We start from the raw sequence: 27432 nt of genomic DNA, 5'->3' as shown, positions 1-27432 counted from the left end.
GGGTCTAAAATGTCCTATCATGAAACATGTGCAGTTACAATACAACCTTTTTCTGTTCACTTATGTGTGTTTCTCTACTTGTTAGTGCAGCTGTTTCCATGCCTTTAGCGCTGTGCACCAAAACTGGAACAAACAGTGCACAAACTATCTGCACATACACAGCAGAGTGAGACACAAAAGAGGGAATTGTGCAGCTGAATGAAGGCAGCACTTGTAAAACCAAGGGGAAATGAAGTCAAAGTGGTCGTTAGGCTTTATCTGAATGACGCCACTGTGGGAATGTTGTATGATATGTGTGGATTTTTCTCTAGGGTGTGACCTGGCACAAGAAAAATATTGATTAATGAAAGTTTTATAATTCACTCATAGAAATACTCTGAAATTCAAAATTTCAGCCTTAGTGTGTTATTGTAGGACATAACAAGACATTATTCCTTTTATGATTTTTTTTCCCTTTTTTTTTATTGTTATATAAAAAAGAAAAAAATCAAGGTCAATAAAGTTACCATATTTGGTTCTATACACGTAAGTGGCAAAAATGAAAAATCCAAGAGGTGATTATAAAAAATACAAGAAAAACACATTTAGGTGAAGGGAACATGTATTTTACAACATTAGAGCATCACTTTCAGAACATTATTTATTATTATTGTTGATGAAAATCTGTCCTTTAAGCAGCACACTGAACATCTAGTACATAAACTAAAGCTAAAACTTGGCTTCCTCTTCAGAAACACATCCTCTTTCTCAGTTCATATACGGAAACAATTAATTTATGCTAACGTTTTTTGTTGTTTTTTTTTAAACCTCTGATGGATTATGGTGATCTCCTTTTTATGAATGCATCTGAAAATCTTTTCAAAAAGCTGGACACTGTCTACCACTGTGCCTTACGTTTTATGACCAGCTGTGGAAATCGCATTCACCATTGTACTTTGTATGCTATGGCTGGATTCTCTTGTCTGTATGATCGCAGGTGGTCCCATCAGTTGATTTTTGTTTTGTCGGGCTCCTCCCATCTTACCTCTGGACTTATATATGGAAAAACCAACAACAGTATGCTCTGTGTTTGCAGAAAACCATACTGATGGTGGTTCCCAGAGTCAGAACAGAGTTGGGTCAGACTGCATTTCAATCTGCTGCCCTGCCCCCCCCTGCATGGAATGCCCTGCAAAACAATCTACATCTATCTGAACTTGTTACTATTAGGCCTGTAACGGTACACAAAATTTTCGGTTTGGTACATTTTCGGTTTTGAAAGCCACGGTTCTGGGTTTTTTTTTTTCGGTTCGGTACAGGAAGAAAGAAAGAAAACCCCAAAAAATGTCTTTAATGCATTTATTATGAATTTTTGAACATTTTTCCCCCAATTTTTGGAGACAATAGAATATAGAAAAACAGGAATAATATAATTCTGCTGCCATAAATCAAATAGAGAATAAAATAAATAAAATATTACTCAGTGTATTTTAAACATTAGTATTGCACTTTTCCCGGAAAGGTAGTTTTGAACAAACAACAAAAATCAAATCACAGTTCTGTCAGTTCACATTCTATCTATCTATCTATCTATCTATCTATCTATCTATCTATCTATCTATCTATCTATCTATCTATCTATCTATCTATCTATCTATCTATCTATCTATCTATCTATCTATCTATCTATCTATCCATCCTTCAGAAACCTCGTAAGTCCATTTTTTCATCTTTATTTTGGTCATAAAATTATTCTATTGGTCAGTCTTCACTTTGGCCTGATGGTTTTAGAAACAGCTAACCAATGAAAAGTGCTGAAAAAGGCTTATGTCTACATCTCTTAACTCCATTCATTTACTTAGAATATACATAATTTTTCCAGTTTCCTAGGTCTATATATCCATAAGAACTTCCATAAGAACTAGCGTGACATACAACGCATTTTGTATTTGTATTTATTTATTTAGTTACAGGACAGTGTGTTTTGGCATTAGCTGAAAAGAACAAGATCTATACACCAGATTTAGCAAAAAAGCTAATTTCCGTCTCTGTTGTTGTTTCGTGAGATTAGTCTTGATATGATGATAAAAAAAAAGAATGCAGTTGTGTTTGGCCCATGGCTCTGGAGCATGACAGACTGTTGAGCTCCAGTAAATGGACCTCATCTGTCACGAAAACAACCTGTTTTTGTATTTTTAGATCTCATCAGCGGTGTGAGAATTTCCCAGACTAAGGATAAGACGTTAAATATCATCACTGAGGCTTATTTTCTCCACTACGCCTGGGTGGGCTCCATATTTGTTGGAATAAATGTAAGTATCTCATGCCACTGGCACAGCCGACTGGTGTGAAAAAAAAAAAAGTGAATATTCTTAAAGGCTGACCATTCTGTTTTTGAAACTGTAATACTTCCTGATATCAAAATCTACAACAGAGAATGACACAGTACAGTATTCACCATTAAATACCCTGTGGTTTTCTACACTTAATAAAATAATGAACACCATTCCACAGTTTTTTTTTCAACTTGTGAGGGAAATCCTTTGCAGCTGCAAAACTGGAATGCTAGACTGTATTCTAAACAATAACCAGTTCAGGGAACAATGGGCCATCAATACAGCTCCCCTTCAAAGACACATGAATGGGTTGGGTTAAAGCCTGTTATTTGAAGCCACATGAAGCTTTTGTCTGGATTTTGGTTTTCTGCTACTCAGTTGGAATGCAAACAAAGGTCCTCACCCTGACTCTAATCTGCGAGTACACACAAAGTATGTTAACCTGACTCTAATGTGGGTATTCCCAACTGCCATTTTGTTCAACACTAACACATGTCATATACCAGGGTTTGTGCCGGTATCAGCAAATCTAATGTAAAGCTTTTTAATGCCACTTTGAACAAATTTAATGCCCATGTCCATCTGCAGATACAGTTTTATATATAGTTTTATGATGGTTTACAGTCGACAGGCTTTAACCAGGTTCTGAATAGTTCCTCCTCCAATCACTTCTGCTCAAACTTGCATTTTCCCATTTTTTGCCATTTGCTAATATTTCCTCTGCTCTTTCACCACAGCATGAGCACGCTCACAGCAAATTACATTCCAAGCATCCGGCGTGGTGGCTTCGTGCATCGGCCATAAACAACAGCCAATTAAAGGGTTCCGCCTGTCAATCATCACACATCAAGTGTATTTAATTTTTTAATATCTCTAGACAGTGAATTTAAGGCTTTTTAATGCCATTTAAGGCCTTAATTTCCCAAAATCTATTTAATGACTTTTAATGCTTTTTAATGACCTGCATTAACCCTGTATACTCTACCGTCCAAAGCACTGTGAAACTATAATAGAATAGATCTTTATTGTCACTGTCACAGGACCAATGAAAATCAGTTTAGCAGCAAAAAACTTAGTGCAAAAAGACTGTATAAAAATATCACACAGAATACTGAAAATGTAGGCATGTGCAAAAAGCTACAAGAAAAAATATTAAATATACATATGCTATTAAAGTACTACAAAACTACTGAAATATACAGAAGCTAACTCTATACTGCAGATGAGAAATATGTACAACAAATAAGGATATGTGAGCAATCTAGGATATATACAGGTAATCTAGGATATATAAAGGTGAGATTAGGAAAACAAGGTGCATGTGTTGTGGCTATTGCACTGAGGTAGTGTGATTACTGCACTGACACTATGAAATAATGATTTATATCCAATAAAAACATCTGTCTGGTTGTTAGTGTATAATTAACACCACTGTCAGAATGATCTGCAGCTCCTCTCAGTGAAGCCAGACTGTCATTTAAAACATAACTGAGACAGTTTTAATGGCTAAGAGCCAAATAATTCACTCAAGCTGCACAACTTTGCATCTCGGATGTCAGCAGGCTGTTGAAAAAACAAACATGATCCTCCCAACAGCGAAGGATGTTGCAAAGGCTTTATTTTACTGTTCAAGTTGCTGGTATGACATGACCATGGCTGTAAATGGTCCATATCAACAATTATATCAAACCATAAAGCATTTCCGTAAGCATTATTGTACTGGAGATGACATTTACCTGCTGATAACGAACTGGAAACTGCAAGTGCACTGCTAGCTAAGTCTGTCCAGTTCTTTTGTAAAAATGAATAAATGTATATACATATTTTTAAAAATTTGATGATCTCTTGAGGAAAATCATCCTAATTCTTTGCCTTTTGAGCCTTTTGATCTGTCATTGAAAAGATGTGACATTAATATTTGCACATTTATTTATACAATGATGAATCACTGTTTACAGTTATATTTGTACATTTTTATATTACTTTTATATTTTTTTTAATTTTACCCTTTCAACAGTATATCTCTAATTTGCACATTTCAACTGCACACTTTTTTGTATACTTTTTTTTTTAAATAACTGTATCTTATTGTGTTATTATTTATAAATAATTTGCCGCTATTTGCATTAATTTGCACTGTTGCTGAAAAAGACCACCTGCAATTTTATTGCACAAGTGGTGTAATGACAATAAAGCCTATTGTATTCTATTCTAAAAATAGTAATAATTCAGTCGCGTAAATGTCAACTATTTGATAAATGTTAACACAGTGTCAACAAGACATTAATGCTAACTGCGCTAATTGGCAGATTAGATGAGGAGACTGTATAGTTCACAGATGTCAAACAGACCGCCCACAGGCCAAAACCAGCCCACCAAAGAGTCCAATCCGGCCCCAGGGATGAACTTGTCAAATGCAAAAATGACACTAAAGATATTAATCATTTTTGTTCAGGTTCCACATTCAGCCCAATTCCATCTCAAGTGGGTCAGACCAGTAAAATACTATCATAACAACCTATAAATAATGACAACTGCAAATTCTTCTCTTTGTTTTAGTGTAAAAAAGTTAAATTAGGCTACATGAAAATGTTTACAAAAACTAGTATCCTTTCACAAAAATGTGAATAACCTGAACAAATATGAATAACCTGAAATGTCTTCAGAGAAATAAATGTAATTTTACCAATATTCTGCCTTTTACTAATGTTTTGTGTATTCGTAGATTCACTATGATCTGTGCGTTGTAATGTACATGTGTAAGTGATAAACTGAAGCAGAATATTGCACTTATTTTTAAATGTAGGCGCAGTTGAATTGTTGTTGAAAAATATGTTCAATTCAGTGAAGAGATGCTACAAAAATGTCCCTTGGCAGGCTAACCAGGTATGTAACATTTTTGCCATCGCCTTCTTGGTCATGAGTGAGAATACTAGGTTAACTGCCACTAACTTATATAAGACAGTAACCTCACTAGTCGCTTTTCCATTGGACATATGCGCAAAACTTTACTAATATTTACTAAATGTCGAAAAAACAGAAGTGTGCAATGTCGTTTTTTCCATTAAATCATGAATGTGATGATTTGTACATTTATTATCGCGAGATGACACAAGAGGACATTCCATAAACATAGTGACAAACATGAATATCGTGTTGATTTACAGATATATTCATTATTATTATATATTACCCCTCTTTCACGTACTAAATTAAAAACTGGTTCATCTCCTGGTGTGTCCACACATACCGCACCATGTTTCTCTTAAAACTACTCTTCTTTGCTTGTTGTAATGTCCGTCAACATCTGTTTTTTTTTTTTGTTCACATGACTCTATTTGCACAAAAAGATCTTTCCATTGCAGTTTTGGGTGATATACCAATTGCGCTACGCCCAGAAAACCACCTCTTGCCAGTGCAAAAACTTTTAATCGAAAAAAAGACAGTTTTGGCGAAATTGTTGTTTTTCATTAGGTGAATTTTTATGTGCAACTGATATTCGCGCAATTTGAGGGTCAATGTTAAAACGACTACTGTTAACTAACACTGTTTAATAGTTTTAGGTAATTCCTGTCAGATAATAAACATCAAAACACTAACTGGCACTAGTTGATAGAATATATACCATAGCTAATCCAAAGCTAAACTAATGCTACTATTAGCTTATGTAGCTCTGTTTGCTAACAAGCCTGGTATTGTAATCTATTACCAGAAAAGTCCACAAAGCTTCTTCATGACAGAATATGCTCACCTTCAGCTGTATTAATGTCAGGTTTGTGTAATTTATAAAACACTTTAATAAGAATTAACAGCCTAATTAACAGACCATGTAATGCATTGGTAGTTCAATGCTAATATTAGCGATTGTAGCTAAATTATGCTAACAAGCTTTAATGAAACATATTATTTAACAGAAAATTACACAGAAAATTCACTTTATAGACCTATGTTGATGGACGTTACAACAAGCAAAGAAGAAGAGTTTTAAAAGAAACATGTTGCGGTATGTGTGGACACACCAGGAAACAATCATTTTTAAATTTAGAAGAAGATAGAGGGGTAATATATAATAATAATAATGAATATATCTGTAAATCAACACGATATTTACGTTTGTCACTATGTTTATGGAATGACTTATTGTGTCATCTTGTGATAATAAATAAACAAATCATCACATTTGTGATTCAATGGAAAAAACAACATTGCACACTTCTGTTTTTTCGACATTTAGTAAATATCAGTAAAATTTTGCGTATATGTCCAATGGAAAAGCGACTAGTGAGGTTACTGTCTTATATAAGTTAGCGGCACAGTTAACCCAATATTTGTTTTGTTATTGTTGTGGGGCCAGATTGGAAACTTGTTTTTTTCTGCTGTAAAACTGATATGGGATCATTTTTGAAGCCAGACTCAAGAAGACTTTCAGGTTTTTGCTCTTCCTCATTGCCTTCATTTTTTAGCTGCTTTGTTGACCCAAACTTGACCCATTTAAACGCTCACCTGTGTCACTAAATGATAAATGGAATGTATTCAATCTGCCTAACAAACCATTTTATGCAATATCCTTAGTTTGTTAAAATAAGCTTGTATCTGTGAAAACTTGTGACAGTGTCAGCTATACAATATGAAGGCCGGATTACATTTCACACATGGTTTCAGGTGTGTACTGAGAAACATGAGCTCCTATACTAACACCTCCCCACCCCAGGTAAGTACACCATAGAAACACACCTAATGTCACAGCAGTACAGTATGAGGGTTGCTATGACATACGGATGTGTAAAGGAAGAAAAACACTAATCAGTATTGAAGAAATCCCACAGGTGTGTGTATGTATATAAAGTTAAATTATAGTTATGTCTCAATATTTTTAAAACCTCCACTGTTGATTTAAGACTTACATGGTTCAACATGGAGCTAATATGTCAATGTGAAGAGAACAACAACCCCAAGAGGCAATCGTGTCCCATAAAGAGCAGTCAACTGTGCATGTGACAATACCGTCATTATCTGCACCTTTCCCATCAGTCACGGAGGAAATACACTCATCTGTCACTAAAATAAAGTAGACGGGGGCGGCAGTCTAAAATACCTTTTGCAATTTTCCCAGTAAACTAAAAAAAAAAATCACTGACACTAGTGTACATACGTTATGTGGAATGTTACTAGATGGTTTACAAACTTGATTTAAATACAATTATTACACTATTACAGAGATCCTAATGTACAAGGACTAACTAAAATTCACAAAAACATGGAAATACCCAGAATTCAGAATGATTGTATTCATTATTTGCCGATCCGTCACAATATTGTGAGGATTCATTTCTTTTTTTTTTTAAAGTAATGCATACCTTTTTTCACACCACACAATACAAACTAAAGGGAGCTGTCAACGTATGATCCAAGAAAATTAAATAATGAAAATCAAATTATTATTATATTTTTTTGACTACTAATCAAAATGAATGAGTTGTTACAGCATTTGAGGCTGATGTTATCATTATGGCAGGTTTTTGATCACAAATTTAAGTACTGGACAAAATAAATGCTTGAAGTAAAGTTCAAACTAACTGCAAAAGAGTTTATAAAGAGGCAACAAATATTCTATAAAGGTTAATGTTGTATTTTTTTTGTTGCATTTTCCTTTCTTGGTAATGCTATTCTCTCTTTGTTAGCACTTGGTTTGTTTATAGTTGAAACAAGGCACTGCAAATGTTGCGACTTTGTGACTCAAAACACAAAAAAACTAAAGCGTGTCAAGAACTTATTCATGATTCAAGATGTCACAGCTGGTCCCCTACAGTCCAGAAATACTCTGCCTCTTCCTGAATACAAAATCCTACTTATGTTTAAGTAACAGAACTTAAAAGTGCATAATGTCCATTTCTAAACAGTGATGCATTCATGTGTTGCAGCTCATTACACTAGGACTCTATTATTCCGTTGGTAGAATACATCGTTTGTTTGTTTTTTTGTTTGTTTGTTTGTTTTTGTGGTAAAAATATGAATCAGGGAACAAAAAGTAATAATTGATGTAGTGTGGAAAGTATGTGTATGTGAGTACAAAGCTGAAAAAAATGGAAATACTCAAGTACAAGCACAAACATGTCAAATTTGCACATCACTGATTTGTGAAAATGACATGAAATATATTCGGTATTTCAGTGTGTAGCATGCAAAACATACATATCTGAGTGTGTGTGCTTTAGGCAAAGAGCCACAGAGTCTCACCTAATTCCCAGACCTATGTGCTCCATGACATTAGAAAGAGACACATCTTTAGCTTGAAAAGGCTTCCTCTTCTCCTTAAACTCATGGGCCAGGCAGATCCTCCAGCCCTCTTTGGGTACTCCATATCCCATGTCCTTGGACACATATCTGCTCATGAGGTCCGCTGTGGACTTTTCCCCCCAGTCTGACATCTTAGTCCCAATGTGCAGCTGTGTTAGAGCAGGACAAAAACACTTTGACACTTTGTGCTTGAGGAAAACCAGGGAGCCACAACCACAACCTCCACCTCCACCTTTTGTCAACACAGTCAGCTACAGGTGGCCTAGGAAAAAAAAAGCCTTAAAGTGATCAGGAGCCATTCCTGAGAGGTTAAACCAGTTGAGGAGTGCAGATAACCGGTTCTTGGCGGTTATGAATACCTGACAGGTTTATCAGGGAGGAGGACCCAGAGCCATTCTAATGCAACTGCTGTCTACATGAGCATCTTCATGTCAGATTTATTAGAGGAGTCAGATCCTGCATGGAGCCCGGATGTGGTCTGCAGGGATGTGTGGATAGATGGATGGATGAGTAAGAGGAAATCCTGATGCAACTCCTTTAACCGGGATACCTGTAATAGGACCAGACAGGAGAAAAATAAATAAACAGAAAGGTTGACATTTATGGTGTATTCATATAAAAAAAAAAAGGCCAAGCATCTATGCAAACTAGCAAAACGACTACACCTGAATCATCAATCAAGTTAGCATCTTTAAAGGTCCTTTACTCGTTTTAAAGCTTAAGGACTTGTCAGAGAAAACTGCCAACTCAGTAGCAACACTGAAAATAATTAGTTTAATACCTTAGGGAAGAAGTCATCCCACCGTTGCTCCCACTGCTCCAAATCGACCTCTGTCTCTGGAGCTTGTAGCAGCTGCTGCCGCTAGCACAACGCTCTGTATGTGCACAGTGTTTAAAGCGGCTTTTTGACCTGAGTTTAGCTTCTCAGGAGCTAATTACCACCTACAAGTTTCTACATTCCGCTTTCTTCAGGATGACACTGTATAGCAGGGGGTCTGCAGCCAACTTTGCTATGTATTAAAGGCTTGTAAGTCGAAACCGAGATTTACTGAGTGTAAAGATGACACAGCAGAGAGGCAAATAGTGCCTGAAAGACGATACGCAGGGTAAACAACAGACCAAATAAGCTAGCTTCTTAGTTGAAACCATTTGCGATAAAAAAAGGGGGGGTATTTGTTTCACAACGTTTTCACCTGATATGTATTTGAAACGTAATTAGCGTATTTTGATTAAAAACAATTATTAAAAACATATATTGTTCTATTATGTCTAGTAGTATTAATTTATTTATCTAATTATTCGATTATTTTATTTTTTTTAGTCTGAACCTCCCCTTCAGTTACCATAGCAACAGTCCGGTCTCCTCGACATTGCCACGGAACTCTTTTGAAATGGCCGACCAAAACTTGTTCCTGTTATGTTTTTCCCAGTAGATTTTAATTTAAACGGGAGGCTTAATTAAAAAGGAGCCACCACTGGAATTTTAGGCATCATTACAACTTTAATTAAATTATATGTCTACTTGTATAAATCATTTTTCATATGACTTTAGTTTACCAGGGGTTCGTTCTACGTCAAGCAGAACCTAGCATTTCTTTTTTGTTTACTGTAGCTGATGTGCTAGCTAACTAGATATGAGTAGATATTTTTGAAAACAAGTCCAAAGTTGCCTTGCTTTTTACGCACATTTGTGTTTAAGAGTGGGATATCATCGACGCCAAGGTATGAGTTGAATTTATTCTTAAACAGCAGCTTTATTTTTGTCAGTTTAGCAAAACAACTTTAGCTTACTTTTGAGTATCGTGTAGTGATATTTAATGTTAGCAGAACAACACAGGCTTAGTTTTCTGTCTCTAGTGCACATTTCCTCTGTAGTAGTGAGTGTCTCTTCTGTTTGGTAATGTAGTGTGTTTATTTTTTTAACCTTACAGATGATAGAGGTGGTAGCCTCCATGGCCCGAGGCCCAGTGTTTCTGGCCGGGGAGCTTATGGAATGTCTCATAATGTTCACCAACCCGATGTCTCACCTTTCCACGTCTGCAAGCAGGTTGGACTTTACTCCTGCCACTCCTCATATAGATCATACACCTAACCATCAACACCCCTGACCCTGACATTGTTGTGTAGCTTTAATCAAAACAAATTACTATATGTATGCTTTTTTATTTAGTGCTAGACAAAAGTTGTGACAGGGGTTACAAAAATAAAAGACAAAACATGTGGCATACTAATTCATAGACTGAAAGACATACAAGTTTATAGACACCAGACAAGACAGAACAGTTCATAGACATTAAGCAAAATAAAGACGAGTGCAAACAGAGGGGTATTTACAGGTGTGTGGGTGTGATTATTTATGATTTATTTTGTGTGGGTTGGGCTTATTCAGGAGGAGACAGAAGAGAGAATGAAAACTGACAGTCTAATAAGTAAAAGGGTCAAAAGAGGTGGGTGTACAACAGCTAAACTTTACTCAAATGAGTGGCCATTTTTGTCAAAAAAAACAAACAAAAAAACGTAAGAAATGCATAGAACTGTGTTGAAATAATGCTAATCCATTTGTGCACAGACTACTGATATTATTTGACAGTGGAAGCTCTATTTTCAGAAATATTGGATTTTGAATAGCACGTGTATGTGAAAACTTTTGCTGGTGGACGGACGTGACATTACCCATGATGATCTGGTCAGTACCAGTACTTTATTAGTTATAAACTTATATACTTACTATTGCTAAGTATCCTCTTATTCATAAATGTTAGTATTGTGGATCTAAAACAATAACAGCTGACACAAAAACACAAAATGTGGCAGTGGACGGATGTGACATGGTTGTTACAGATCCCATCATACTGATGCTCGGCAGCTATGTCACCGTTTCCACAAATGATCCCTGTGCAAAAACTAGGATCAGAATTATTTATTGTATAGTTTATCATCATACTAAAGAGGAAATAACAATATAGAATTGTTATTTCTTTATAAAAATGCTTATTATTAGAAAACTGTTGATTTAAAAAGTGACGTGACATTCTTAATGTATTGGCGTAACATAAGCAGGATGGATCAGCACCATACTCCATATTGCAACCCGTAGAAATAAAACATGTGATATGTAGGAGAGAATCTTCTAAGAAAAACTGGGGAATTTAAAAGAATAGAATATTTGTTTTTCAGGTAAATCCAGTTCAAATGTAACTTGGCCATTTGTGACATGAAAATATAGTATTAATTGTGATGAAATTGGACATTTTTGACCTGAAAACATAGTTCATATGACCATCAACATGTTGAACAGAACTGAAATCCTGTAAATTTGCAGAACTTGCATTTACCAACACAAAGATCCTTTGGGGATTCACTTAGATTGATTTCTTATGCACAAAGACAGAAATAAGATCTCTAAGCAAATTTTAGCCAACAAAAACGAGAAATCAGTAAGGGGTTTTAAATAATAGTATAGAAAGAAGATTAAGTGAAAAAAACAAAGGAAGAAAAGGAAAAAAAGGAAAGCAATAATAGTGATAGACGAATTACTACTAATAATAAAGTCTCGTGGAAGCTTGCGGAAGTTTCAATTTTGCATTGTATTCCAATGATAATTCTCTACACAGTAACTTCATCTTGTTTTCTTGTCATTGCTGATTGTGTTCCAGTGAGATGCTAGCATGGGCCAGTGCCCAAATCCACTGCCAGTTTCATGCCAGTGAAAGCAGAGTGGCTCTTCCGGCTCAGGGCAGCAAACAGGACGTTCAGGCTGAGAGTGACACAGTGCTGATTCCCAGCAGAGGTTAGTGGAGCTGAAAGTTACTTTATGTGACACATGGGATAGATTTGTATCAGGAACAAAAGTGAAATCAACAATTCAGATGATTCCATGCAAATTCACAATGTCATGAAACTATTGAATCTTTTTGTTATTGTTTTGATTGAGGAACATTGTAACATTGCATACTTTGTGTTTACATCTTGTTTGCACTTTTAGTAGCAGGAAAATGATGTTAACCCATTTAGTATACACTTAGGTCTTACAGATACAGTTACAGATTAACTATATAGATCGTTATGGGCGTGTGTTCATCTCTATATATTTTAAGACCTTGACAAACAGGAAGAAAACTCCAAGGCACTCTCTTAAAATGCCTTTATTCTCATGGCATAGTCATATATAGACCTTAAAAAAAAGCACTTCAACGCGTTTCAGCTTCAAGCCTTCATCAGGAAGTCAAATAATGAAGGCTTGAAGCTGAAAACATATTGAAGTGTTTTAAGGTCTATATATGACCATGTCGTAAGAATAAAGGCATTTTAATGCTTAAAGAGAGTGCCTTGGAGTTTTCTTCCTGTTTGTCATCTACTTTATGAATCCCTTTTTCCAAAGAACACCTCTAGCAAACTTTTTTTTGGGGGGTTTTAGAATCATTCTTTCCCATGATTTTTTGATATTTTAAGATTGGGTTTGATTTGTTATTTTGCTCTATAATGGGTGACATTTTTCGGACACATTTTTTTCTGCTTTTTCTTTCGCCACAGGAGAGCGAGGGCAGTGTGTGTTGGACACACCACCCAAAATATTGTTCTGTGACCTTCGCCTGGATCCTGGAGAAAGCAAGACTTGTAAGCAGGGTTCCCATGTGGTCTTAAAAAGTCTAAAAAGTCTTGAATTTGCAAATCTGCATTTAATAAAAAGTCTTTAAAAGTTATTAAATTTGATATGGTAGGCCTTAAGTTATGTTGCCAAAAACGTGTTGGCTGTATTGTGTTTAAATGTGTCTGTTAAATGTCCAAGCTGCAAAGAAAGTAACGTTAGTCTGCTCAGTTCCACCTGTTCCAACCCAACAATTTATATTGAAATTAGGAACCAATTATCACTAACTTTGCAGAAATGATCACAGAACATTCAGCCCAACACAGTCACAAATTTTTGCCAGTATGGCTGTGAAATGGGCATTAAGTTCTGTTCTAAGTAGTCTTAAAAAGGTCTTAAATTTAGCTTGTAGAAACCTGTAGGAACCCTGTGTAAGTGTGCATGTGAAAACAGTTTGTAAGGTAATAGTTTGTGATATAAGCATGCTTCAGTCATGTCTGTCCTCCTCAGATTCATACAGTGAGGTGGTGCCTGTGGACGGCCCTCCTAGTTTCCGTGGTCAGGCAGTAAAGTACGTCTACAAACTAACTATCGGCTGCCAGAGGGTCAACTCTCCTATCAAACTGCTCCGAGTTCCCTTCAGAGTGCTGGTGTTGCAGGGTGAGTATTTCATCACACATGAAGCTGCAGCAAAAAGGCTCTACCACAGAAAAGATCAGGTATCCATACTGTCAGCTCCTGCTAATATTCCACTAATATGATCAGGTAGAGGAGTGTGTTCAGCTCCAGGTTACTGTCTCCGACCTGCTCCACAAACAGGCTCAGGAACTGTTTTGTCCCTCTGGCCATCAGATTGGACAACGCATCACTGAGTGGTCAGGGGGAGGGGGAGGGGGGGTCTCTGTCTCAGTCATGATCACATTAGGACTGATCCAACGAGACTGTAAAACATCCAAGCACCTTAAGTAGTTGGCCTAAACCTGCCTTTCAAACAAACGTAGATCACTTACATCACTGTTTTACTTTAAATCAGTGTGCTCTGAAATGTGTAAATACAATCAGAAGTCTTTGTTTACAGTATTGTCCAGGAAGTTTTTTTAAAGTAATTTCTTTAGCAATTTTTTTTTAAGTATATATACTAACCTTAATGTCAACCTGGTTACTAACCCACCTGTTTTGTTCTGTCTGTTTTTGTCTTCTTTTACTGTATGCAAAGCTGGCGAATACTTGAATTTCCCTCAGGATTAATAAAGTATCTATCTATCTATCTATCTATCTATCTATCTATCTATCTATCTATCTATCTATCTATCTATCTATCTATCTATCTATCTATCTATCTATCTATCTATCTATCTATCTATCTATCTATCTATCTATCTATCTGTTTCACATATTACACATAAATTGTAAATATTATGTAATCTGTTTACTGTGCTTTCACTAGGATGAGTTTAAGGCTGCACACACCTCTTATTAAGAAGTTTATTGACATAGAATTTTGAAATGCATAAAATAAATTGCATCTTTCTAGGCCTTTTGTTTTCATGACAAATATACTGCTACACATATAGATTAACTGTATTGATCCCAAGCAGGAATTATGGTTTCTAGGTCTAATTGGGACTCTAATTGCCAAACTATTGACAGACTAATCAGGGCTGAAATAATTTTCACTCATCTCACACATGTATTTAGTTCCAATTATCAACATTCACTCCAAAATCGTTCATTTCAAAGTCAAACTTGTGTTTATTTCAAATCACAACCTTAATACCCAGAGGTGGCGCTGCTGTCCCTGAACCTTCTATCCCCTCTCAGGCCAATAAGGCTGACATTAGATAGCATACGACTGTAGATCAATATTAAAAAGAGCAGCATCTGTCCTTCTCACCTCTAGTTCTGCTTGACTATTTTCCTATTCAAGCCCATTCACTCATCTGCTTTTTTTTCAGAGCATCAGCACAATTTAGATTACGAGTGTGTCCCCACGAAGTCACATGATGAGGTCGTTGCTCCGTCAGGCAAGAGATTCTAAATACGTGTGATGTGCAGTTACTGTAGAATCTTTTAGCGTTTGCATGTTTGAGATCATAGTTAAGATCATTTAAGAGTGTGGAGCAACAAGACTTCAGAGTAGTTTAGAATAGTTTCATAGTTGTTTCAATCATAGGATTTCTAACCACAGCCAGTTTAATGTGAGAGGAAAATCCTTCTAAAACTCTAAGTATGACGATAAAATATTATATACAAAATCTTGAATTAAAGGAGTGATATTTTGCTTTTTTAAATGCAATTATGCATTTTAAAACATTTCCCTGTGGTCTACGTAAACTGTAAATGCTCTGCTTGGGTCTGAATTCTTCATTAATTCAACTCCACAGGTCCATCCTCAACAATATTTCTGAGTAATGACACCAGAAAGGTAATTTTGAGCGCTGGCCCTTTAAATGCAAATGAGCCACTTCATGCCCCGCCCCCTCCAGGTTGTTGACCGTGCTTTCTGTCCCGTTCAACCACTTGACTTCGTTAATACAATCAACAACTGAACATTTTAGGTAATCAGCTCGAAGTTTGGAGATATTTTAAGTTTTTACTCCAACCGCTGCTGCTGACAAACAATTATGTCGTACTTGGAGAAATGTTCATCGGAAGTCTGGACCTTGTATGTGCAAATGTCGTGACGTAATTAGTTATAAAACGTAACAAATGAAGAAGGAATTAAAACAGGTTGTGGAAATTCACTCGATTTTTGCCAAAATGAATATAAAGATACTTTTGCAGTACCTGGAGGGTTCAAATTCTAACTTTTTGAACTATTAGGGTTCAATTACACAAATAAATGTACTAATAAAAGTGGGTTTAGCAAAATATGACCCCTTTAAACCTGTGTTAAAATTGTGTTCTTCTCAAAATGGGGTTCCCTTAAATCCATGAGTGTCGTTTAACCTCTGTGAGTGATGTGTCATGTTTTCCTTGTAGGCATGCCTGAGCCTCCGTTCCCCCAGGATGAGGAGGTGTCCCCCATCAATCCATTCCTTGAGGAGGAGGAAGCGAGCCGCAGGGATGCTCGTCCTCTGGAGAGGGCCCTGGACATGCTGATGGTCACCACCTCCAGACGCTGTCCTCGTAAGGCCTCTTCTGTCTGTGCTGGCACTGATTCCACCCCTTTATGTTTCTCTATGAGACTTCAGCCAAACTAAAGTCTCAAGTACACATCCAGTAACTTTTTTGTCTTTTTTAATGTAGATTTAGGTGTTGGTTTTTAAGTAAATTTCCTGAGACTGGCATGTTTTCAAATCATCATCTTTGTATTCTCTGTTACTGGATTTTTACACAATGGAAAGAAACAGCGTCGCAGCATCTGGCCTAACATACAGTCTAAGTTTATACCATTTCAAAATGTGATACTATTCAGGCACCAAACATCATCCTCAATCCTATAAGCCAATGGCATATAGCTTATAGAATTTGAATGTTTCTAATGTGATGTGATTGTACTTGTTAAGTAAAATCTACTGTTTTTCATTCAGTTCTGTTAAGTAACAATCAAAAACTGACATTAGTTTTTCTTATAATTACAGGATATTGTCTTGTAATTACAGACCTGATGTTGCAATGAAGATATCTCATGTAATAATTATGAGATAATGTGTTTAAATTTTTTTTCTGGTGTGAATGCAGTGGGCTTCCTCTATAAACCACAGTAATAATGTGTATGAAGAAATACTGCAAATTAAAAATCAAAACAAATTTGATGAAAAGTTTTTATAATGCTACTACTGTACTATAACATTTTCACTTTATTCTCTCATTCTCTGTTTTTTAGACATGTTCAATATTACCAACATGCGTGGAAAGGTGGCGAAGTTCTGCATCTTCAAAACTGTGTACAGACTTGGGGAGGACATCATCGGGACATTCAACTTCTCTGAAGGAGACATTCCCTGCTTACAGGTGACTTTTCACTTTGTACATCCAAAACTCTCTTTCTCTCTCACAATGATGCTCCGGTCCACTATCGGATTTCTTTCAGAGTACGTACATACATAGTGACGATACATTCAAACTTCCTCTTATTGAGCCCATTTACATTCACACTAATACTCTGATCATTAATCGATTTCTGGAGTTATCAGATTATTCAAGAGATCATGTAAACGGTACAATCTGATATGCTTTATCAAATAACCGCAGTAATCTGATTGGTAATCTGATTTCTCCCCAATACTCTGATGTCTTCCTGCATGTATACAGGTTAATCAGATTTATTTCATTCTTTTACTTTTGCGCATGTGTAAACACAATAAAAATCGTAAAAAAAAAAAATGTTGCGTAGTCAAACGTGAATGGAAAACAGTGAGTCTGTTTACATGACAATAAAAGTCTGAAATGTTCACCACCAGAACTAAATCTTGGCCAAAGATAAAACAAACCTGTACCCATTTTTTTAAATGGTGTGTATTATGTGTAGGTGAGTGAGTGAACTAATGTTTTATACAAATGCAGTAATTATGGACAATTTAATTGTGTTTTTATATAGAACAGTGTTTTTGTTTTTTGTTTTTTACTGTATGTTGTAATGTACTGTAGTGCTGTAGAAAAGCCCAACCAGGGACAGGATTTGAAAGTTAGCACTAGCTATAAACTCTGTATGCATCACATCAGCTGCAAGCATGTTACTATGTTTGAAAGTATTGTTCCTGTCAAATAAATAGATAAATGAAATAAATAAATAACTGGGAGTAAACGGATAATTGTACTAATCAGATCTAACACATTTACATCCACTTAAGAAATACGATAATCAAAAAACCCTGGTTTAGACGCTCCAGCCTATTATTGGATTTCTTTCAGGGTTCATACGTACGTAGTGATGGTAGACTTCCACTCACATTTGACTACGTAACTTCCCTTTTGTACAATTTTCATTGTTTTTACCATGAACCAAATAAATCAGATGAACCTGTATACATGCAGGAAGACATTGGAGTATTGAGGAGAAATTCAGGTGTGTTAATCAGATTCCTCATAATCAGATTACTGCTGTTATCTGATAAAACATATCAGATTATACTGTTTACATGATCCCTTGAATAATCTGATAACTCCACAAATCAGATAATGATCACAGTATTAGTGTGAATCTCAATGGGCTCAATAACAGGAAGTTTGAATTTACCATCACTGTGTATGTAAGTACTCTGAAAGAAATTCAATAATGGACCAGAGCGTATAAACCTGGGTTTTTAATTATCATGTTTCTTAAGTGCATGTAAACGTGTCAGATCTGATTATTACAATTATCTGACTATTACTCCCAGTTTTCTGGTTTTTATGGTCACGTAAACAGACTGTATGTCAGGTTTGTTAGATGCGATCTCCAGTATGTGTGTTTGTCTTTGTTAGTATTCGGTGAGTCTGCAGAGTGAGGAGGAGATCCAGCAGCAGTACCAGCGTCGTTCAGGACAGGCGGTCAGCGTAACAGGACATGGGCGGCACATGGAGTCCTGCCTCCACACCGCCTCCAGCCACTTCTCACTCCCCATCCCACTGAACGTCACACCGGGGTTCAGCACAGACATAGGTCAGTCCAACAGTCCCTGAAGCACGTCTACGTCATAGGTCCGATAGAAGCATCTGAGTAACACCACAGCTCACATTTAGAGTTTGAAGTAGAATATTTAAAGTTGTAATATGGAACATTTACATCAAATTATCTAAGAATATTCACAGGGTGGTCGTTTTCTTCTGATGGCATGTTTAGGACAGGAAGTTCAAATGCTGTTATCTAATCCTGCCTTTCCCAAAATTTCAGCAGGAACCAAAATTTCGCAATAGATGACACCAAGCCAAGCGAGCAGGAAAACTTTGAAGTCGTTGGCTTTGTCGTCGTCATCATCGTATTTATTAGCAGTTTCTTCAAACATCTTTACTGAAAAAAAATACTGGTAGCATTCATTTTAAATTTTATATGTAGCTTTCTTGGGACAATGTCTGCAAAGTTTGCTCACAGTTTTGAGATATTTTTTGGATTTTTTATGAATTTTTAAAATATGAATCATTTTCCTTTACTGATAATGGGCCATATTTCGATGGCTTATAACATGAAAATGGTTAGAAATATCAATATAGTTACTGTTGAGCACTGATAGGAACTCATATATGGACTTCCATTTGGGTCCATGACCTTTGAACTTGGGTGACCTTGAAGGGTGACACTCAAGGTGACCAATGTCTAGATTTCGAGATTGATCTGCATCAAGACCACAGGACCGAACCTGACAATCTCGCAAATTTAAGTTACTAGCGGCGTTGTACCCGTGCCATTGTACGATAGCATGATAAGTAGAACTTGTCTGCCACCACTATCCATTTGTAAACTACCATTTAATCATGCATTGTGCAGGGAATAATTTGAGCCAACATGCGAGGAATGAAGGGAAGAGCATGTATTTGTTTGGCCTGTCAAGCATGATTACATTCATACAGCGGTAGTGAACTGCAGCCTTCACATTGTAGCATCATCTGCTAGCAGTGGAAATTTCATGAACGGCAGCATAACCACTTCCAAAAATGGAGTATGGCAGCAGGGATGAAGAATTCAAACTAGAGAGAGGCTAAAATCGCCCAGCATACCTCACAACATTTGAATACGGACATAAAATTGTGCCTAGTAGATAGTCAGGTAATGTTTGTATTCATTTGGTGAGTTTGGCCGCGATCGGGCCTGTGAAGGCTGAGGAAAATCTGTACAAACGCCCTCCTGTGCTGCAACATCGATGGGACACAGAATGTGTATTATATAGTAGGATTATTGATTCTTGATAGAACACACCAGCGATACAGGTTCAGTGGTCCTATTCTTACCCCAAAGGGGAGGCAAGGGATATTGTTTTTGGTTCAGTTTGTGTGTTTGTTTGTTTGTTTGTTTGTGTTTGTTATTAGCACTCTAGCAGCAAAACTATTGGTTGAATTCATACCAAATTCAGTTTATAGATTGCCAGTGACCCAGAATAGATGTGGTTGTATTTTGGGAAAAGTAGGTCAAAGTTAAAATTTTTTATGAATTTTTAAAAAAAAGTTTTCTTCTCCCGTTTACCTATAATGGGTGAAATTTCAGATGTCTATAAAAACAGCAATTTTGTTTCAATTTACTTCAAACTTGGCACATATATAGAGCAAGGTTATTATCGTTAACGAAAACTAACGAAATGACGAAAACTAGAATTGTGAAAACTTTTTCGTTAACTGAAATAAATAAAAACTATAATTCAAAGAAAAAAACGATAACTAACTGAAACTGTATTGTGTGTTTACAAAACTAACTAAAATGTATAAAAATTATGGATAAAATTCCCTTCGTTTTCGTCTTTGTCGAGGTTGGATCGATACGAAAGCGATTTATTTCACTCTAGCAATTTTAGCTGCTGGCACCATACGACACTTCACGATCCGTCACTTCTCGTCACTTGTGGTTTAGAGTCGTCTTCTGGTCCCCACTCTACCTGGAAACATGCAGACTAAAGTTGGGAGAAAGCAAAAGAGTCCTGTCTGGGATTTATTAGAATACGACAGGTGAAGAAGAGAAAAGATGCAACAAAACTAAAATTAATACTAAACTAAAACTAAGCATTTAGAAAAAAAAAAAGAAAACTAATAAAAACTAGCAAACCTGCTCTAAAAACGAATTAAAACTAAGTGAATTAGAGGGAAAAAAAAAAAGTCAAAACTAAATAAAACTGAACTATAATGAAAAATCCACAACTATTATAACCTTGATATAGAGGCAGGTGACATGCTGACATCACTACACATACAGTACACATAGACATGATGACATCAGCTGGATCGATGCTAAAATAAGCTACAATATATGCGAGGGGCGGGGTTTGTTGTGCCTGGCACCACACGTTAGGTTGTGTAGCCAAGACAACCGACCTTAGTCAGTGGGTACTATAGCTGCGATGGAAATGCAAAGTGTTGATACTACACTGAACAAAAATATAAACGCACCACTTTTGTTTTTGCTCCCATTTTTCATGAGCTGAACTCAAAGATCTAAAACTTTTTCTATGTTCACAAAAGGCCTATTTCTCTCAAATATTGTTCATAAATTTGTCTAAATCTGTGTTAGTGAGCACTTCTCCTTTGTCCTTTGCTGAGATAATCCATCCACCTCACAGGTGTGGCAGATCAAGATGCTGATTAGGACAGCAGGATTATTGCACAGGTGTGACTTAGGCTGGCCACAATAAAAGGCCACTCTAAAATGTGCACTTTTACTGTATTGGGTGGTCCAGGGGGGTCAGAAAACCAGTCAGTATTTGGTGTGACCACCATTTTCCTCGCACAGTCTTCTTCATGAATTCTCTGAAACAGCTTTGGAGATGGCTTATGGTAGAGAAATGAACATTCAATTCACAGGCAAAAGCTCTGGTGGAGATTCCTGAAGTCAGCATGACCATTGCATATTCCCTCAAAACTTGTGACATCTGTGGTATTGTGCTGTGTGATAAAACTGCTCATTTTGGAGTGGCCTTTTATTGTGGCCAGCCTAAGGCACACCTGTGCAAAAATCCTACTGTCTAATCAGCATCTTGATATGCCACACCTGTGAGGTGGATGGATTATCTCAGCAAAGAAGAAGTGTTCACTAACACAAATTTAGACAGATTTGTGAACAATATTTGAGAGAAATAAACCTTGTGTGTACACAGAAAAAGTTTTAGATCTTTGAGTTCAGCTCATGAAAAATGGGAGCAAAAACAAAAGTGGTGCGTTTATATTTTTGTTCAGTGTAAAACCAAGCAAGTCGAAGCGAGTCGAGCTGATGGGAAACTGAAAAAAGCAGTGAACTTGACCATCAGTCTAACGTCCACTTCTGTCTGTGTGCAGTGACCCTGAGGTGGCGTCTGCACTTTGAATTTGTCACTGCCCGAGAGCCTATGGAACCACCCACCGTTCTGCAAAACCAATCAGAGGTCACAGTGTGGACGGGGGCGGAGCACGTCGACGTGGACACCTTCAGCTGGGATTTACCGATCAAAGTCCTGCCCACGAATCCGGCCCTGGCTTCGTACGTGTCCCAGTTCACAGGAACCAACAGCATTAACATCTGACCGCTGTGTGTGTGTGTGTGTGTGTGTGTGTGTGTGTGTGCGTGTGTGCGTGTGTGCGTGTGTGCGTGTGTGCGTGTGCGCGTGTGCGTGTGTGCGCGTGTGTGCGTGTGTGTGTGTAAAGAGTAGCGTCTGAAACAGTTCATCTACACATGTTTCAGTATTTACCTGCGTGCATGTGTGTGACAGGAAAACAGAAATATGAGCTGCTGGTGTGGGGGTGAATATGCAGGAGCCGAGATGCAGTTGTTTTTTTTTTTTTGTTTTGTTTATGTTCATGCTGAGCCGGTGGTGCATTCCACATGTCAAGTATACAAACTATATTTTTGCCCATATATTGACTACATACTGTATATTTTTTGCTCTATATATTTTTCTCCATTTGCATTTCACATTGCATCCTGACATGTCAAGTCAAACTATCTTCAAGTTGTTGTTGTGCATCTCTGTATTTATTTAATTTTGGCTTTTATTTTCCTACTTGCTCACTTGTTCCTGGCATTTTACAAAGTTTCCTAGTCCTAATATTCTGACTGTTTTAATTGATTTTCTTTCAGCTCGAGGTGTAAATATTACTAGAGGAAGATAAATTAAAAGTATGACTGAAACTTTTACAAGTGTTGTTTAAGTCTTTACTTCACAGAATCCAACATTGTTTTTATTTTGTAAATACATATAGGCATAGATACATTTAGAATATCATAACTAGGCCTTGTCTTATCTCGAAGGACAGTTATTCTAGGGAAGTATTGGATTTTGAGGGACCAAACCTGCTTGGAAACTCAGAACTTTGCACACACACACACATACAGGTAAATGTTATTATATGGGTCTTGTGCCTTTAAAAAAACTAAAAATGAAGCTCTCTCTTAGACATGTAAAATTTGGCAACGACTTTTAACAGGTTCACATGTTCAATCAAGCCTCTTAGGGATATTCTAATCCCATCACTGAGTCCAGAGTTTCTTGAATATCATCAAAAAAATAGGGACCTTACAAAATAAAAAAAGTCTCCACACAGGGTTTTACCTACAAATACCATCAGTTAACCCTTTATAGGGCACTCATAGAAATACTCTGAAATTCAAAATTTCAACTTCAGTGTTTTTTTGCAGGACATAACAAGACTTTATTACTTTTGTGAAATTTTTCAAAATGTTTTATTTTGTAGAAAATCAAGGTCAGGGAAGTTACCATATTTGGTCTGTCTGTCCATTCAGGATACAGGAACTTTACTGTCATACCAGCACACATTTATACATGGGATAGCATAAAATTTGCTACCCAAGGTCCCAGATTTAGCCCAATATAAACTATATGTGTGTGTGTGTGTGTGTGTGTGTATATATATATATATATATAAAAGATCTTTGTATAATAATAAAGAACCAAAAACAGACCTTTGCACAAGAAAACATGTCAGATAAAATTTGCTTTCTGTCTTTGTGCATAAGAAATCAATCTAAGTGAATCCCCAAAGGAACTCTGTGTTGGTAAATGCAAGTTCTGCAAATGTACAGGATTTCAGTTCTGTTCAACATGTTGATGCTCATATGAACTATGTTTTCAGCTCAAAAATGTCCAATTTCATCACAATTAATGCTATATTTTCATGTCACAAATGGCCAAGTTATATTTGAACTGGATTTACCTGAAAAACAAATATTCTATTCTTTTAGATTCCCCAGTTTTTCTTACCAGATTCTATCCTACATATCACATGTTTTATTTTTACAGGTTCAATATGGAGTATGGTGCTGATCCATCCTGCTTATGTTACGCCAATACATACATGAAGAATGTCACACGTCACTTTTTAAATCAACAGTTTTCTAATAATAAGCATTTTTATAAAGAAATAGAAAAGCTCCTCTTTAGTATGATGATAAACTATACAATAAATAGTTCTGATCCTAGTTTTTGCACAGGGATCATTAGTGTAAACGGTGACATGGCTGCCGAGCATCAGTATGATGGGATCTGTAACAACCATGTCACATCCGTCCACTGCCACATTTTGTGTTTTTTTTCAGCTGTTATTGTTTTAGATCCATAATACTAACATTTATGAATAAGAGGAGAATTAGCGATAGTAAGTATATAAGTTTATTACTAATAAAGTACTGGTACTGACCAGAGCATCATGGGTAATGTCACGTCTGTCCACCAGCAAAAGTTTTCACATACACATGCTATTCAAAATCCAATATTTCTGAAAATAGAGCTTCCACTGTCGAATAATATCAGTAGTCTGTGCACAAATGGATTAGCATTATTTCAGCACAGTTCTATACATTTCTTAAAACTTTTTTTTTTTTTTCTCAAAAAAGGCCACTCATTTAACCCCCTAAGTAAATTTTAGCCTTTGTGTGTGTGTGTGCAAAATGCAAAGAGAGGAAGTCTGATGGGCCACTGGTCTGTATTGCAGGTAAAACTGTGAAGTAGAGTGTAAAGTATTCATCGTGCAAGGATGAAGGGGATGTGGTAGGGGATGTGGTCACATTACCTGAAGAATGCATTGAGATTTCTGCACCAAATTTAGACTGTGAATGCATCTTGGCATGGAGCAGAAGAATACTGAACACAGGTCTTATCTTATGTCATTATTGAGATATGGTTATAGCACCACCTGCTGGAAGACAGTCAGAAATGTAGATGAAGTGTTCCGTAAATAGGAACCATCAAATGCAGTTTTCTGGTCAGTTAATTCATTTATGGAATACAGTTTGTCAGAGACAGAAAAAAATACAAGTAAAAGACACTATTGTAGGGTATGAATGTGAAATACACCACAATTATGAAGATATGAACTCTGTATGGAAGAAAAGCTCCAGTTATACTTAACCCAAATTAACCTTTTCATGCATAGTGGTCACTACAGTGGACATCTGTTCTACAGCTGTTCTCTTATATATTCATGGATTTTGTTGTTTTAGTTCCATATCAGCCAAAACAGTGGATGCCTATGCACCATCTCATATACTGCAGTTCATTGCTCTTGATAAACCTGATCTGCAGTGTGTGCATGTGTGAGTGGAAATCGATTGCTTGTTATTGTTATTAGACTGTAATTAACAGGGTTTTTTATTTCTATTTATTTATTTATTTATTTATTTTTGCATATTATCTCCATGAAGTGAATAATGACTTGTATTAGAGTATGTTAAACTGTGAGAAAGTGTCAGATTAGCTGCATTAAAAATGTTTTTAATTCATAGTTTTCACACAGTTTATCAGTAAATACATTTCTTTGCTTCAAAAATTTAATGCATGGTGTCCAGTTGAGTGGATCTTTTTGCAACTCAAGTAGGTTCATAAAAAAAAAAAAAAATTCAATCGCATTGTTTTTTAATGCCTAGAGGAATTAAAACACTCAGGAAAAAAATCTTGATTAAGACTCTCATAATTCATGCATGAAAGGGTTCAAATGAATACATAAGCAAATTAATACATAAGAGATCTAGTAAAAGTGGAAATGAGAAATAAAAGTATATAATATTATAGTATCTACTGCTCTGAAGAGTCTTGTTTGGGTTGATTTTCTTTTATTTTTTCAAGTTCAAGGAAAGCCTAAAGTGCCTTATTTGAGAATAAAATGATTGACTAAATATTATATCACAATTTTTTTTTTTTTTTTTCTGCTCAGGAAAATGTAAGATGATTAAATAATGCATAGATGTAATTGAAATAAAGCCCATCTCTGTGTGTAGACAAGGATTTTATTTGGAGGTTAAATGAGTTACAGCAGGGAACAGGATCCATTACATATATATTAATGTTGATATTTACAATAATTCATTACTGGTGAAATAAATGACACTTAATTACACTTAAAATAAAAATGTATCAAAACAAAACAAAAAAAGCCTCTATAATTCCAGATTTTTTTATGGATTATATTTGACAGAGTGATAAAAAGTGTAATAAGTATCAGTGAGCTTGATCTATAGAATAGTGATACTATTAGACATGTTACCAGTAATTCTTTCGTTAATTATGCTCAGTTAACCCATAAAGACCCAATGCTACTTTTGTGACAGCTCCCAAATGAATTCTTCTTTATATTTAGCCATTTTTTTTAAGTGATTTATCGTCATTCATGATAATATTATCCTCGGTGTTTTGCATTTTTTAGTGTAAATCATGAATTTTCCTTTATTTAATTCACTGATCATGTAGATGTTCATAAAAACTCAGAGTAAATTCAAAGGTTATTACATCAAAACAGAGAAAAGTGAAGAAAAAGTGACTATATCATTAACTGCGTGTAAAAACAAAACAACAAAACTGGTGAATCGATGTTGTAGAGGATGACGGTGTTTCCATGGTAACTACGGAGCCTCTGAATGTCCAAAAGGGTCATATCTGATGACCATGAAAAGACGACAAACTTCATTTTATACTAAATATTTACATGTATCAATAAGATTAGTGGATCAACAGGTATTAAACAATTTATATTAATAGATACATTTTTCTCTATATTTAATCTTTCTTCAGAGATTTATACTAATTTATTGTAATATTATCTTCTGTATTTTGCATTTTTAAATGAAAAATCAGGTGTTTTCCCATATTTATTTAATTCACTGATGTAGCTGTTCATAAAAGCTCAGATTAAAGTTAAGGGTTATTATATCAGAAACAGAGAAAACTGAAGAAAAAGTGACTTTTTCAGTAAAATATATCATAAACTGAACATAAACAAGTGTCTCCATCCACTATAATTGATCCAACTCCATGGGTTTTACTGGTGAATCAATGTTGTAAAAGATGACGGTGTTTCTATGGTAACTACGGAGCCTCTGAACGTCCAAATGGGTCATATCTGATGACCATGAAAAGATAACAAACTGTATTTTACACTAATTATTTACATGCACTGATAGGATTAGTGGATCAACAGGTATTAAACAGTTTATATTAATAGACGATTTTTTTTTTCTATATTTAATCTTTCCTAAGTGATTTATCATAATTTATTATAATTTTATCTTCTGTGTTCTGCATTTTTAAGTGAAAAATCAGGTATTTTCCCATATTTATTTAATTCACTGATGTACATGTTCATTAAAGCTCAGATTAAAGTTAAGGGTTATTATATCAGAAACAG

At 35.9% G+C, this 27432-nt stretch overlaps 2 protein-coding genes across 2 annotated transcripts in view; one reads left to right on the top strand and one right to left on the bottom strand.

The window, feature by feature from the left end:
• The window catches only part of gba2 (glucosidase, beta (bile acid) 2), a 38932-nt gene extending 29259 nt beyond the window's left edge, over positions 1–9673 (bottom strand). The window contains exons 1-2 of the mRNA XM_030162061.1: positions 9394–9673; positions 8553–9162 (exon numbers count right to left, since the gene is read on the bottom strand). Coding sequence (XP_030017921.1) covers positions 8553–8743 — 191 coding nt within the window. The 5' untranslated portion in view covers positions 8744–9162; positions 9394–9673. The remainder of the gene's footprint in view (positions 1–8552; positions 9163–9393) is intronic.
• A 308-nt stretch (positions 9674–9981) lies between these two features.
• rgp1 (GP1 homolog, RAB6A GEF complex partner 1) lies at positions 9982–22933 on the top strand. Its single transcript, XM_030162096.1, has 10 exons — positions 9982–10334; positions 10544–10659; positions 12269–12402; positions 13146–13229; positions 13711–13860; positions 16183–16329; positions 17030–17157; positions 18610–18787; positions 22099–22357; positions 22418–22933. The coding sequence occupies exons 2-9, from the start codon at positions 10544–10546 to the stop codon at positions 22320–22322; spliced, it is 1161 nt and encodes a 386-aa protein (XP_030017956.1). The 5' UTR covers positions 9982–10334; the 3' UTR covers positions 22323–22357; positions 22418–22933.
• The last annotated feature ends 4499 nt before the right edge of the window (positions 22934–27432 follow it).

The sequence above is a fragment of the Sphaeramia orbicularis genome, chromosome 18 (genome assembly GCF_902148855.1).
Source record: "Sphaeramia orbicularis chromosome 18, fSphaOr1.1, whole genome shotgun sequence".
Lineage (NCBI taxonomy): Eukaryota > Metazoa > Chordata > Actinopteri > Kurtiformes > Apogonidae > Sphaeramia > Sphaeramia orbicularis.
The sequence above is the reverse complement of the archived record's forward strand: the minus strand, read 5'-3'. Positions and strand labels throughout refer to the sequence as shown.